Genomic DNA, 14,587 nt, shown 5'->3' with positions numbered 1-14,587 from the left:
GAGGAGAAAAGATTAAAAAGCCCCACCACCCATAGCAGCTTTTATACATGCACATTCTTACACTGTGTGCTGTAAAAGATCTGTAAGCAGTTAAACGTGTCAACAGAACACATGGTTGCTTATTGTTTGCCTTTCAAGGCCAGGATGCCACAAGCCTCCTGGAAAAGCTTCAGAAGTCCACAACCTCAAGTGGCTGTCAGAGAACTTATAGCACAAGAAAATGTGTGTAGTGTAAGGCTTTGCACTCACTGCTTTCCATTATACTTTGCACAGCTGTTACCAAGATCCAGGGGAGACCAGCCCCTCACCATGGTCCCCAAGAAGGGGTTTGGCTCCCAGCAGTGCACATTTGCACACTGTATGTATTGCTTCAGAAATTACATAATGTACAATAGTGCATATTGTTCAGGGTTTTTTTTAATCTTGTATATTAACCTGGCAAATTATTTACTCTTGAAATGACCACCCATACACACAATAGTTATCGCAACTGCAGGTGTTTATTGTAGTGCATTTGCAGTAAGGAAACATTCAGACAAAAGGTGTTTAGTGTCCACTGTGTTGGTGCACAGCATACAGAATTTCATTACATGATTTCACACACACTTATGGGATTGTTGCTTAAATTGCAAGTTATCTAAAATATGCTTTCCTTTGTCTTTCTATTCTGCTCCTATAGTGAAGGGAGCATAGGAAATAAGGCATCCATTGCATGGTATCACAATGAGCAAACCATACAAACTAAGTTGACAAAACTGAACTTTAGTAAGATCTAGACAGCCACAGACAGTACCAGGTCACACAGCTTGGTAGGAAACATCAGTTTCTAACCTGTGCTGAGATGTGACTCTCAGAGTCTATGTCTTTACTTTAGTCCAGGTTTACAGACTGGTACACTAAAGGAAGTTCTCTACTTAAAAATATATACTTTGAAAGTGCTCCTGCCTGACTACTCCTTAAAAAAAATTAAGGTCAGCACACTGCTCAGCAGAATGCTATGAGGGGCTCTGGCTGGGGCTGGATGTGGGCCATCCACATCTCTCCACTCACGTCACCTCTCCAACTTCATTTCCAGCCTTTCATGTTCTCGCTTCTCTGAAAGGAGACTGCTATGTTCCTCACATGGTGCTTCTCATCATACAAATATTTAGTTGATGCTCAGAGCCATATCTGAATGGCTTGTGCATCAATCCACTGTACTGTCTCCAGAAACAAGTCCCACCAAATTTCATAGTTTTAATTTATTTTCACAATTATTACAGATTAAAAAACAAACAAACAAACAAAAACTGCTGAGGGAACCAAACTGCCTTAATTCACTCATTGCACGAGAGAGAATGCCTGCAGTACTGAGGACTAGATTGATGCTCAAAGTCACTGTTATTTGACACTATTTCTTCATGTTGAAAGTTACTGCCTTCCTAATCTGCTCATGTAGTCTAGCCCAGTCTGAACACAGACAGCTTGTTAATGCCCTTTGCAGTCTAGCAAATTTTAACTGAGGAAACAAATAGAACAAAGCTAAAAAACAAACAAACCTGAGCTAGAAGTGAGAGCGCCTGACCAGAAAGGCTGTAAGTGTATCACAAGCTTTTGCCACAGGTTTACACTGGTTTTGGAGAAAAGCATTTAGACTTAGGGTGTAAGATTTTCCACCAGCTCTATACTATCTACTTCCTGCAATGTGTGCTGCTTCAGAGCCTCCATGGTATGCTCCCACAGACCATCAGATATGTTCACTAGGACCTGTGCAAGAAAGGGGGGAAATCGTCAGGTGCACACATCAAAATTCAATTGCACAAGAAGCTTTAAAATGCATCTGAACTATCTAATTATGTATCTGCCTGGTAAGAAACTACCATGAATCACTGTAAAACATTTTGAATATGTGAAAGACGTAGGAGGAGCCCCATGTGTATTGCAGGGCCACGTGGACCATCAGAGGAACAGAAGCCATATCATCTTTACCACTTGAGATACTTGTTTCTTCCCACAGATCGTTTGTTTCGAAGTAAGACCAGACAGACACAGAACTGAGCTGAGGAGCAATGTACACTAATTCTAGGCAACTGCAAAGTTGGCCCCTGGTCTAGCTCCTAGGGACAGAATCATGCTACTTCCAGATACAATCAGTTTCAAGCACTAATGTGCATAGCATGAAGAGCACACGTAGATCACATTAGCCACCAAAATAGAATAATTAAACAATCAGTTAGGAAATAAGACTACAAAACCAGGTACTTCAATGCCTGCAGCTCCATTTGCATCCAGGGCTTTGCGGGCTGCCCAGTCCAGAACAAGTTGCTTGAGAGCAACCAGGTTTTCACTCTCAAATGCTTTGTGTGCTTTTTTTGTGTTGAGTTTCTTGTCTGACTACACTGAGAAGTGTGCACAGAAAAGGAAATATTAACATCAGCGCCCTTTACTCAGAAGCAAGGCCTGCTCCACTTCATCCCGCACTTTCATCCCAAGTAAGGCAATCAGTCGGAACAAGGGCTCTCAGCTCTAGGTGGTGTTGCTGCAGGGTCTGCTCTGTCCTGGCTCCAAAACATGCCCCCATCTCCTCTCCTTCATAGATATGTGACAATTAACAACACATCATACCCAGAAAAGCCCATAGCAAGGAGACACAAAGGTCTTGGATCTTTTTAGGAAGCTGCAAGTGTTTAAGGCTCCCACACCGAGGGGCCCTTCTGCAAGCAAAGTGCAGAGCTGCAGCCAGCCGGGTTAAACATAAACCTCATATCCTGCAACTGGTAGTGCTGAAGAAACAAAGTGTTAAATAACTGAAGCATTACGCTCTCCATAGTGGAAGTTAGGCAGTCCTTCTCTAAGCACTGTGACAATATTACTTTAAACTGTGTGCTATTTTAAAACCTTTGAAAGATGATCTTTTCAAAAAGTTTCTGGCCTGTTAGCATCTACATTTGGAACCCCCTGGATATAGAATAATTGAAAACTGGGTAAGAGGACACAGAATGAGTTCAGCAAGTCTCGACTGTTGGTGCAGAAAGGATTAATATTTGCACATAACAAATACAGGGTTTCCAAGTTACTGTGTTTATTTACAAGGCCTGCTCCAAAAGTAATGCTTCCTGGTTTTTTTATGTTGGCCCACACTGTCAGTCAGATGTTGGTAGGATGGCAGTAATGGTTGAACCTTCCCACCAATATGCTGTTACATTTTGTTTTTGTGTGACAGATGGCAGCAGAGGAGCAGTCTGACAGAATGGCAACCAACACGGATGCTGTGTCCTTGAATTCCTCAGTTTGGAAAATATGGCTTCCATTGACGTTCATTGATGCTTGCTGAATGCTTATGGGGACCAAACAGCGAATGTGAGCACAGTGAGGCAGTGGGTGGCGTGTTTTAGCAGTGGCAACAGTGTCAGGCTTTTAACTCAAGCATTTCATTACAGAACATTACAAACAGTTTTTATTACTTCAGTGTTTTATTTTTCCCTTGTCCCCCCAAATCAGGTATGCTTCATAAACATTACACCAGGGATATTTTGTGGTGTGTTGAATTTGTGTATACGTTACTGTATAATTTTAATGTGGGTACTTACCATTACAACAACAGAAGAGAGATACAGAACCTTCCTCTTCTAACCTGTACCTTCCAGAGTTTGGTAAGTCTTTGCACTGTGATATAAATCTCTGAAGTTCTGTCTCTGGAAAGCCATCTTGTTGGTAGTGCTAAAAATTGATATTTAGTTAAATCTTGAACAAGGCTAAAGCACAGAACAGCCTAAAGCAATACATTAAGAACACAAACTAAAACTTGTCTCCCCAGAACACTTTTCAGGTATTATTCAAGCATGAAATTAGAAGATTCAGAGAACTGTATATGAAATTCCTACTTTTTAGTTGATAATAAGCATCCATTAGGAGAGGAAATCAGACAGGTTTATAAGAAAACCAAAGTAGGAAAGAATTAAAAATCTCTTGCAATCACTCAATGCCCTCAAAAATAGCTTTTACATTCATTCATAAAACTGGCTTGCACCACAAGCCAAAATATCAAGGGAGATGAAAGTCTGGATAGCACCAATCTTGTCTTTTTTATCCCAAACAAATGTTAAGAGTTCACGCTTACCTTGATAGTTTCATACGTATCTGTAATGAGGGCAATGAAGAGACTTAGCACCATGTAGATGAACAGACTGATGAAGGAGTAGAGGTAGATTCTACTGAATAACCAAACCAAGTAACTTTTCTGCTGCATTTTTGCAAAAGTGGCAAACATGTCATCTCCATTTATCAATGAAAAGAGGCATTCAGAAACCACATTCAGAGAACGGAACTGAAAAAGACAAGGACATCTGTTGCCACTTTATTTGGGGCCCTAGATTGTACATAACCTGAAGGAGATATATGGCTGTTGACTGGATCCTCTGAACACACTGTACACCCAGACATGCACACTGCATGACAACATGCAGTACTAACCAGAAAGTACTTATGGAATGAGCAAAGTTTGTCCCCTCCTATGCACAAAAGCAATCAATCCACTCTTTTGTGAACTCTTGCTATTTGATAAGCCAATTTCACTTTAAGAAAGGATAAGATCCCCAAAGTTTTAGTCTGATAATAGAGTTCTGGGAGATCAAAATTGTTTCTCAAAATACCACTCAGGACTCCCAGCATATGACTGGAAGTCACAGCAGCTTCCACTCCTGACTCAGAGCTTTCACAATGAGAGGGAAGTCCGACCGTGTTGTGACAGTCAGGCTACTCAAACATTAGCATCATGTTGAAGATGAGTGATTATTGTATTAAGGGAAGCCTTGACATGGAAACTTAGAAGACAACAGTAGTAAACTCTCATTTATTTAGAATCTATTGCACTATTCACTTTGTATTTTTAATCTTGAGTATATTACCTTCACATGGTATGGCCCCAGTACAATCCATCCACAGAAACAATAGCCTAGATAGATCATAGCAGCGCAACAGCAGAACCTCATGACGTTGGGTAATGCTGCTCTCAGTGTCAGAATGAGAAGCTGCAGAAAGCAATGCAAACAGTAAGAATTCAACCAGGCATTTCTTCTTGTTGTCTTATAGCAGCAAACAGAATAAATACCAACAGCATGAAGATCTCAGGAGATCCTTACATTATACTTCTGAAAGAAACCTAGGTAGCGAATGACTCCAAGCCACACCAGCATAGTGGATGTTCCTAGCAGTATGCTACAGACATCATAACTTGTCAGACTCTAAAGGAAAGAAAATAAAAATAGAAAAAATCAAGTATTATAACAAATGATGGGTTTTAAATTGCAACTCTCGTTACTGCAAAGATCTAATGAGCAACTTTGTTTTCCTTGGAAATCTCTCCCATTAGAAATTAGTTTGGGGAAATACGTTGTAGAGAAGTGCTACCAAAGAACAAGGGAACTTTCAAAGTGCTACTCATTCCACATGCCTTTAAAAATTACTATTGAACCAGATTCTTACCATGAGCTAAGTGTTATTTGATAGGCCAGCAGCACAGCTGGACTGCAGCTGCAGAGACCCCCCTTCTTCAATACACAACTCAGCAGGTCCTGCTGTGTGGCCCTGAAAACACCTCATGCTGTTCCCAGAACTGCAGACACTGCTGCTGCAATCTGCTGCAACTGCATCAGCAGATTCCCCAAACTAGCTTTGGACTTTCTCTACCACACCACAACATACAGTATAAACCTGATTTTAGAACTACAGAGCAAAAACAGCTCTTCCAGTATGTAGATAAAGCTTTTATTTTTATTTTTATTATTTATTTATTTTAATATTGTAAGGTGTCAGCAGAGTTCAGATAAACACTAAGGAGGATTTGGCTGTGTAGCAAAGACCCGTGAGGTGTAGGAAGTTGTCAAGGAGAAGAATAATTAGCTTTTAACCAGAGCTTCATGTATATGTTTTTCTTCTGTCTATACATACTGTTCCATTTTCATCCAAGTTACCCTATACCCTGTCCCATGAACTACATCTCTTCTCCAAAATGCTCACAGCCGGTCAGGTGACTTGAATAAAAAGTGTTCACTACTTTCTGTGAGAGAATGGACCTCTTCTGAGTGAGCATGGACCTCTCTCTCATCTCAGCTCCTCTCTACTTTTAAGTTTATAGCTCCTAAAGTAAGATAGAGCAATGTGTGATAATCAAACAGTCACCAGATTGATTTCAGCTCTGTCCTTTCATCACTACCGTCCAAAGTCTGTTCTGTTGTAATGCTAAGCTTCAAAGTCTGATATAGATTCAGTTAAAAAAAAAAAACACAAAACAACATGATCTGAATACTACAGTGCTTCAGCGTATCATATTGCAACTTTTGTTGCCCAACATTTCATATTTATTTGTTTATTTTCTGTTGTAAGTTTATTTTAGAAATTGAAGGCTTAAAACCTGTAGGTTTTAAGTGTGTTCTGAGTGTTCTGTACATGCTGGAATCCAGAAACTAAGAAAGCAGCAAAGTGATGCTTAAAAGAAAATCTCTATGCCAGTTAAACACTTTTTAAACCTGGTATAGAAACTTAAATGCTAAATTAAAGAAAATAAATAAGAAAGCAAACCTATCTGGCCCTAAATGGGGCAGAGAGGAAGTGAATAGTCTTAAATGTTCAAAGATGAAATTATTTTATTCCCTTGAGACACCTGAAAGGAGCAAAGAGTATTAGAACTCCAATATGTAGTCATATTTGGAAACAATAAACCTGAGTTATAATTCCAAACACAAAGACAGAGTTCCAAAATTTTGTGCCAGTTGGAATCAAGGACAGCCAGCCTAGAGACCTCAGAGATTTAAACCTACGTGAGACAGAAACAGTCATCATTGCTTCCACCTAGCAGACTAAGTATCTTACCTTGGCCTGTATCTCCATTTTGAGAGTTGATCCAACGATAGTTAGGACATCACTAACCATAATTAGGATATACCAGCCATTGACAAATTCCATCTGATCATTGTAAGATACTTCTTTCTTGTAATAATATAGGAAAAAACTTACAAATTCCTGGGGGAAAGGAAGAGAGGGAAAAGTTCATTAGACTAATGAAAAACATAAAGACTTTCCAAAGGAAGAGTTATACTCACTCTTTGGAGCCGAATTCCTTTGATTACTGATCGTGTGCAAAGGACCAATGAACTCAGACAGATCAGTATGATAAAAGCATCAAAGATCATCATGTAATGTGTATTCTTCTGTACTGCAGGAACAAAAACATACATGTTTTATATGTATAACCATATACATTTCATCTTGAGTATTGAAGTATGAATCAATTTTTTATGTTTGCTATATTTATATGAATTAAGACAAATCCTTGCATTTTTCCCACAAAAGCATACCTGACATTTTCAAGAGACACACGAGTATATCTGAACTACCAACACCACTCCAGTTAGTTTAGAAAGGTTGACACCACATCAAAAATGTCATATATCAGAGTGTGAACGTTTCTTGCAAGGCTGCAGAATGGGAGGTAGGACTTGTCTATTTTGCAAGCACTGGAACGGCCCTCTGAGCCATAACATTGGTATAAAAAAAATCTCAATAATTTTACAATACAGATTTTCTCTTCCAGAACAGAATTTGACTATCAGATGGCTCTTCTGTCCTCAATTTGCACTACTGCTCAGATATCTATGACCAACACTGAACTAGACATGAGTTCTCCATCTCTTTTGTTACTAAAAGTAACATTCTTGATCAATTAAGGACAATTTTTGCAGAAAAACTTCTGCTATACATCTTTCTTCTTTTTGTCCTTAACATACAGCAGAATCTAGATAGGGTTAGTATAAGGATTTGATTTTTAATGCTGAAAGAGTTATTACATTTGAGGGGAAAAAAATTGAAGAAATCTAATGCTAAGGTTGAAAGAATGGGCAGCAAGTCTCCAAAATGGGATGCTGATATTCTAGTCAACATCACAGAGATACCAACTATCCAGAAAAAGCTCACCTTCTTCTTGTTTAGAAATCTCTAATACGTGTACTAGTGCCAAACAAGATGGTTCTGCAGCATAGTTCAGAACAGCAGCATTTGACATCACTGCCTTCGTATTTTTCTTTGGCTTTCAAAAAATAATATAGGACACTTCAGGAGATGATACTGAAAACTGTAACTGAGGCAGTCTACACCAGTGTCAAATCTGGATTATTATAGAGGCCAGCTATCAAAACCTTATCCTACTGCACAAGTAATCGGTTAGAGGTAGCATGCCATCTGGTGTACATTTATAACATGGCATCTAAGAAAGCCAGCTGATTGACAGTTTAGCAGACTATGCGTTTGCTTAAACAGTATGTTTCACCCTCTGTGATGCACTTCATTAAATTCACAGTATTCATTCCAGCTAGGACCTTAAAAAAATAACTCTCCTTTACTAAATATCAGCTGGTCACAAGGGAATTTCCTAATGCAGGTATAGCAAAAGAGAAAGCAACAAAATAGAAAAATAGACCATCTCCACCAGGAAAAAATAAAAATAAAAACTATGAAAAGCAAGTGGAATTTTAAGTCCTGCACAGCTCCCGGCATTCAAAGAGATTCTTTAATCTACAAGGACCTCTGGCAAAGTTTTGAATGGAGATTGTAGCTCCCAACAAAGGGTGCTCCTACTATCAACTATTTAAAATAGATACTCAACCATACTTCTCATCTCAGTTAGACACAGATACACACTAAACTATTTTTAAGCAGCAATCAGGAGTATTTCCAGCTATTTCACTCTAGCAGCCCTTAGCAACAGTGCTTCCTTATCTGCCTGCTGTTAAGGCCTGAAATAAGAGTGAATCAGTTTCAACTTTCCACCACTATCGCATGTCCTTCCGTTGCCTGGTGCTAGAGCAATGCTTCATGGCCTGCCATAACCAGTGAGCAGCTTAAGCTCAATAGCCAAAATCAGAATGATGAAAACATTTTGGCACAACAGTATCAATGGTACAAGGTTTCACAGTTGTTTAAGAACAATTCTTCAGGAAAAAACAAACCAACAACCAGGATTTAGAGTGTACCTATTAGACAGTGTATGTCAATAGTGCCTCCTCTTTAAATAAAAAAAAGGTTGACAGATATTATGCTAGTTCAACATGAAATTTTGAAGTTATGTCACTTACTTGATCCAGAAACATGCCAGTCTTTACATTCCCTGATCTCTATTTCATTGTCTAGACTGATTTTGATTCTTCCACTGTGGGCTTTATTATCAAACACTATCTGTAGTAACAAAGAATTAATTAAAAGTGACTGTTAAAACATTAAATATTTAGTATATTGTACTGCTAAATTTGCACAATAATTCAGAATAATTCTCTTCAGGCAGAAGTGAAGAAAGTTGTTTAAGATTAAAGTAATTCCTGATTATTCAAATCTAGTGTTGACAAAACGAAAAACAAATCTAGGATTACTTGATTAAGAAAACACCAAAATACAGGTGGAATTCTTTTAAGTACAGCCCCACATCCCTGTGGTCTGAAAAATAAAAAAAAACCCACAACACATTCCTAGAAACATCTCTCTAAAGAGAAGAGGTTCATGTTCTTTCCATACTTCAACAGGATTAGATTACAAAAGCTGTAACCTGAACAAGCACACAAGGACTGTATCAGATGTGCCCAAAGCTTAACCTACAGTAACACCTGAGAGTAGTTTACAGGGTACTAATTCAAGGCAGAGTAATCCAGACTCCACTAAGGACACTGAATGACACCCAGCACTCCTCAGAAAACACCTGCACTGACTGCATATAGTACATAAGCACAAATGGTTTCTCATTTTTGAACTGAAAGACACAGGACAGACATCCATGTACCGTCAGGGTGAAATCGTAACAGTCAGGGAGCTCGTGGTGACGAACGGTCTGGAGGTTGATTGCCTTCAGATTGAACATGAGTTGCACTGCCACTAGCCTGGAACAGGGTCTCAAGTTAGTTTTTTTGCAAAGAAAATGCACAAAAACACCAATGCAGGAGGTACTTATTCCTCCTTACCTGTGGAAATCCAGAGTGAAATTCAAATTGTGCTTTCCCACTGTTCTGTTGTCTAAAGACATCATTGGCTCAATGTACAAGCAGTCTGCAATGGATAAGTACTCACAATAATATCTCAAGGGTTATCACGCTCTTTAACTGTAATCTGCCCTTCCCACTCCCAAAGCTGTGAAGTGCAGTTGACTAGAGCAGTAAAGATAGCACGCTTAAATGGTGAGTCAGTTTGGAGTCTTGGTTACAAATACGTTGGCTTTCTGAACACCAGCCAAGTTATTTAGCATGAATTCACTGGGAAGGCCCCTGAAATTAGCCTTGTATTAGATGATCATTGTGCTAACAGCATCGCTTTTTGTGCAGAAAAGGGCTGTTTCCCTGGAAGTGAGGTTAGTTACACAGTAGTTTTCTTACCAGTTTTGGCTAGTACTAAGTTCAGTACAGATCATTTGATACAACGATACAATACTGGATGCTCACTAAGAATGTATCTTTAAGTGTAGGGTCCCTCCACCCAAAGAAATAACACAGTAGATAAGATTCATCACCAGTCACAATCTCTGGGTCTATATCAAAGGTGTCATTGCCAGGACAGATGGTTCCTCGCTTGTAGAATTGTTGACATACAGCCAGAGCTGTCTCTTCTGCTCCTTTCTTCTCATAAGCATGGTTTCCAACAGAAATGTTGGGCAACTGTAAGTACTAAAGTTCAGAACAAAGAGATTAATGAAGTTAGATGGCACCAAAACTACTGATCTCTTAGGAAACAAACTAAAAAACACTCTGGCTAAAATCCAAGGAGTTCAATGAGACAAAATCTATTGATTAGCTCCAAGGATGCCTGCACAAATCCAGTGCTCTGGTAATGACAGGCAGTCTGCTTCTTTTCCTGAAAAAACAGCAGATTTCTCAACCAGTTCATTCCAGAAATGGCTTTACCTACAGTGTTAACACTACTCAACTAATTTACCAAATAATATAGCAACACTTTTTTTTTCTTAATGACTTATGGTATAGGAAAAGCAGTGAGATCTGAGTAATTTAGGGTTTTTCTTAGTCTTCCACTCCTAATCCTTTTAATTGCCTGTTACTTTAATGCCACTGAGGAAATATGCCTCCCACAACAACAACAACAACAAAAACTGAAGGGCAGGAGTAAACTAACTCTGGTTGGGGACTGACCCATGAAAGTTCACCTGCATGCACTAAGGTGCAACTGTGTTTGAGCAAGTGCCTCAAACAATAGACGGGACACAAGCCTTTCCCTCTACCAAGTACAGAAGCAAGACAGTATTTTAGTATTAAGCAACAGGTGTATGCATTAGATCTCAGATACAATCCAGGAAGAAAGAGGAAAAAAGTGCACCCAGGTAAAGAGCATGTATACATCTCAGTAGCAATCCTTACCTGATTGATGGCAAAGAATATTTGGTCATAGACATCTGTCTGTGTGTATACCGCATAGGTATCATCCATTCTGTCCATGTACCCTTTCAAGAAGAGATGTTTGAATGCAATAGTGTTCTCTTCTTTGAAGGCAACCACCATTTGATTGCTCAATCCAAAAAGCACCAGCTGTAAAAGACATTTATATTTCCTGTTCAAAGACAAACTTGGCTTCCATATTAATAGACAAATTCTGTCTTACAAACAGCTAGTTACTCTCATCATGCTGGTAAACACAGCACTTACATGCAGGCTATTCCATGTCAGAGCTGGTCAAAAGAAAGCTTTAAGGAATTCAATGGGCTTTAAAAATGTTCCTCTAACACAATGACCAGCTTCTTGGCTAAGGACTTGAATTTTCACAAAGAAAAGGATACTATCTCAAATTCAATCTACCCATATCCTGTTACACACGATCTTTACTTCAGCCTGACACTAATATAACTCACCTTAGGAAACCTAAGTGTTTCTCAGAGAAATAGGCAGGACAAGACATGACCAGACCTCACTTTGAAGTCCTGACTCCAGTGCAGAAAAGGCAAATTGAGGACAATGCAGATAAATTAATAAATAAATAACATATCAGGTTTGAGCAAAAGGTGCCTTGACAGTAACAGATAAAAACGGTGCTTGTAACAGGATAACTTCAGAGCCATCACATACTGCAACAGCTCATCAAGTTAGCACAAAACCCTGCTAGCTCCTATCCAGGCTGGGAAAGGTTCCCAGAAGAATGCGCTCTATTGTTTGCAGGAGCTCTCAGTTCTCTTTAGTGCCTATTGTTTCACAGCTAGTGTCTGGCAGTATTGTGAAGAAACTCATCAGAGGTAAGTCTGAACCAGCAGTCTACGGATCCGCTTTATGGCCATGAGGCAAACTGGATATTTAGTTTTTGATAAGGATAATTCAGTGGTTACAAAGACATTAAAGCAGTCTGTGGGCAGGCTGGCTGTTGAAGACACACAGGAATGCGCTAGCAAATCAAAAGCACAAAGATTTAATTGCCTATTGACAGAGTTTCTCTGAAAAGTCCAGATCTTATTTAGAAACTTCCACCATAAAATTTTATTTCTAATTGTAAAATGTGGCAGATAACAACTAGAGGAGAAAATGTGTAAAAAAATATCCTTAAAGATGGTTCCTTTTCATTTCCGCTCTCAGGAAATCTATTTTTCAATCAGTAGCTTAAGAGAAAAGTACATCACCCAGGATCCTGAGATCTACACTACACCTGTGAGACCAAGACAGTTCTGCAGTCCATCTTCCTTCACTCCACACACTAGGCCAAGGAAAAGCCTTTGTCACCTGCACCCCTCATTTATATTCATTGGATTGAGTTCCCTGCTTACACAGTACTCACCTGAACGGTAACCATTGCTATTTTGAGTAGCTGAATCCCAAGTTTCCAAGGTTTTCTGCCCCGGGCCCAGAATTTTTCACACGGGTTCATGAAGAAGAACTTCAGCTTCCTCCTGAGCTGGTCTTCCACCAGCAGCTCCTGTGGCAGCAGCAGGTGTTGTCTGTAGCTGCAGGGCCCTTCATCCTCTGGAACACTGCAGCTGCTTACAGCCACTTCAGGAGCCTCCATTGCTGAAACGACAAAAGTCCGTGGTGGTTGGAAAACATGCGAGCATCAGTACAGAAGCATTAGATCAGCCTGTGCTGACAACGTGGGCCCCAGAGCTGTTTGTCTTCCGTGAAGGTACCCACATGTTACACTGAGCTTAAGAGCTAACTTGTAATGCTGCACACGCCCTAGAGGCAGAACCCATACAGGTAACTTAACATTCAATTACAAATGGAATTTCTGTCCCTTCGGAATGATGCAGTCATTGATGGAAAACCTCTTCCCCTCTCGCTTCCCAACACCAGCACCACATACACAGGACACTGTGACTCACTTCCTCCTGTCTAGAAGAGCACCAAAGCCTCTCTGCGGTGCTCTGGGCACGTATCTCCTTCTGGAGCTGGCGTTCCCCACAGCTACCCATCAGCTGTCCAGTACCCAAAAGAAATGCAGTTTTCAAGACAAACAGTGCTTTTCTCAGACGTCAGTAATAGCATCATTCTTCACTTGAAGCGGAGCCCAAGCTGTGCCAAGTGCAATTCAGATACATTACCTGAGCAACTAACTGCCACTTAGCACCACTACATCGATTGCTACAGCCATAAAAGCCTGAACGCAAACCACTGGTGATCATGAACCTGGCAATAAGACCGAACATAATGGTAAGCATCGCGAGGAGCTCAGCTGTCAAGCGACAACAAGTTTGGAACCGGCAGTCAGACTCAGCCAGCAAGGATGGGGACAGGCGAGCCCCGCACAACCCTGATTCCCTTCCATACCAATATGCTTTGCCACCGCCGAGCTGCTGTCAGTGCATGCACCTGATAACAAAACAAGCACTTCTTGACCTCACGGTATCAGCTGCAGAAGACACTCAAGACAAACACAAGGCACGTTTTGCAGCCCGCCTGCACACTGAGACAACGCGGGCTCCGATCCCACGGGGATATCGCCGCACACAGCCCGTCCCCTCCTTGCAGCACCGCACCGCGCCTCGCCCTCTCCCCACTCCCCGCAGCCGGCTGAGCGCCACGGGGCCTCCTCTGCGCAGCCCCCCGCACCCAACCGGGAGAGAAGCGCTGGGCTCCCCGTGCTCGGCCCCCGGCTGGCAGCGCAGAGCGGCTCTTTGACGCAGATACCTGAGCTGTGCTCCCGCTGCGGGCACCGCGCTGGGCGCCCTGCGGGGCGCAGCGGCTCGGCAGCTCCCGGCTCCCACCGCCAGGATCCTGCAGGCACTGAGCGGCACCGCCCTGCACGGCTTTGGTCCGGGCCGCCGCGGCGGAAGGGAAGGCCGAGCCACCCGTCCTACAATTTGCTGTGCCACATCTTTAATTAGACAAAAAAAAGAGCAAAACACAACGCGATGCAACAGACCCTTCCGGCTACGGAAATGCAGTTGCAAAGGGCAGGCGGAGGGACGGGGCGCGCACTGATGTGGGATGATGCCGGGGCAAAGTGAGTTATCGCTGTGCAGCGCACAGAGCAGCGCAGCTCCGCACCGAACAGGACGGCACCGAACCGCCCGCACATCCCCCGCTGCACAGACCCAGCGCAGCCCCCGCCCGCTGCCCGCAGCCCCCCGCGCACCGCACGCTGGGAC

The 14,587-nt window shown here is 41.5% G+C and overlaps 1 protein-coding gene across 6 annotated transcripts; it reads right to left on the bottom strand.

Annotated features, from left to right (window-relative positions):
- Positions 1–481: 481 nt before the first annotated feature.
- Positions 482–14,587, bottom strand: MCOLN3 (mucolipin TRP cation channel 3). 6 transcript variants are annotated; one of them, XM_015870424.3, is made up of 14 exons: positions 14,127–14,587; positions 12,781–13,010; positions 11,382–11,549; positions 10,523–10,676; positions 9,981–10,065; positions 9,803–9,899; positions 9,108–9,207; positions 7,080–7,192; positions 6,850–6,999; positions 5,121–5,222; positions 4,887–5,009; positions 4,100–4,306; positions 3,570–3,699; positions 482–1,746 (listed from the first exon to the last, which is right to left on the bottom strand). In XM_015870424.3, exons 2-14 carry the CDS (start codon positions 13,006–13,008, stop codon positions 1,727–1,729), a joined length of 1,677 nt encoding a protein of 558 aa, XP_015725910.2. In that variant the 5' UTR covers positions 13,009–13,010; positions 14,127–14,587; the 3' UTR covers positions 482–1,726. The 6 variants fall into 6 exon arrangements, 5 of the variants coding, with proteins under 5 accessions (XP_015725910.2, XP_085367597.1, XP_015725911.2 ...); XM_085511471.1 differs by lacking the exon at positions 14,127–14,587 and adding an exon at positions 13,767–13,897; XM_015870425.3 differs by lacking the exon at positions 14,127–14,587 and adding an exon at positions 13,322–13,443.

This window comes from Coturnix japonica, chromosome 11 (genome assembly GCF_054131305.1).
Source record: "Coturnix japonica strain WE chromosome 11, WE-NBRP24, whole genome shotgun sequence".
Taxonomy (NCBI): Eukaryota; Metazoa; Chordata; class Aves; order Galliformes; family Phasianidae; genus Coturnix; species Coturnix japonica.
The sequence above is the reverse complement of the archived record's forward strand: the minus strand, read 5'-3'. Positions and strand labels throughout refer to the sequence as shown.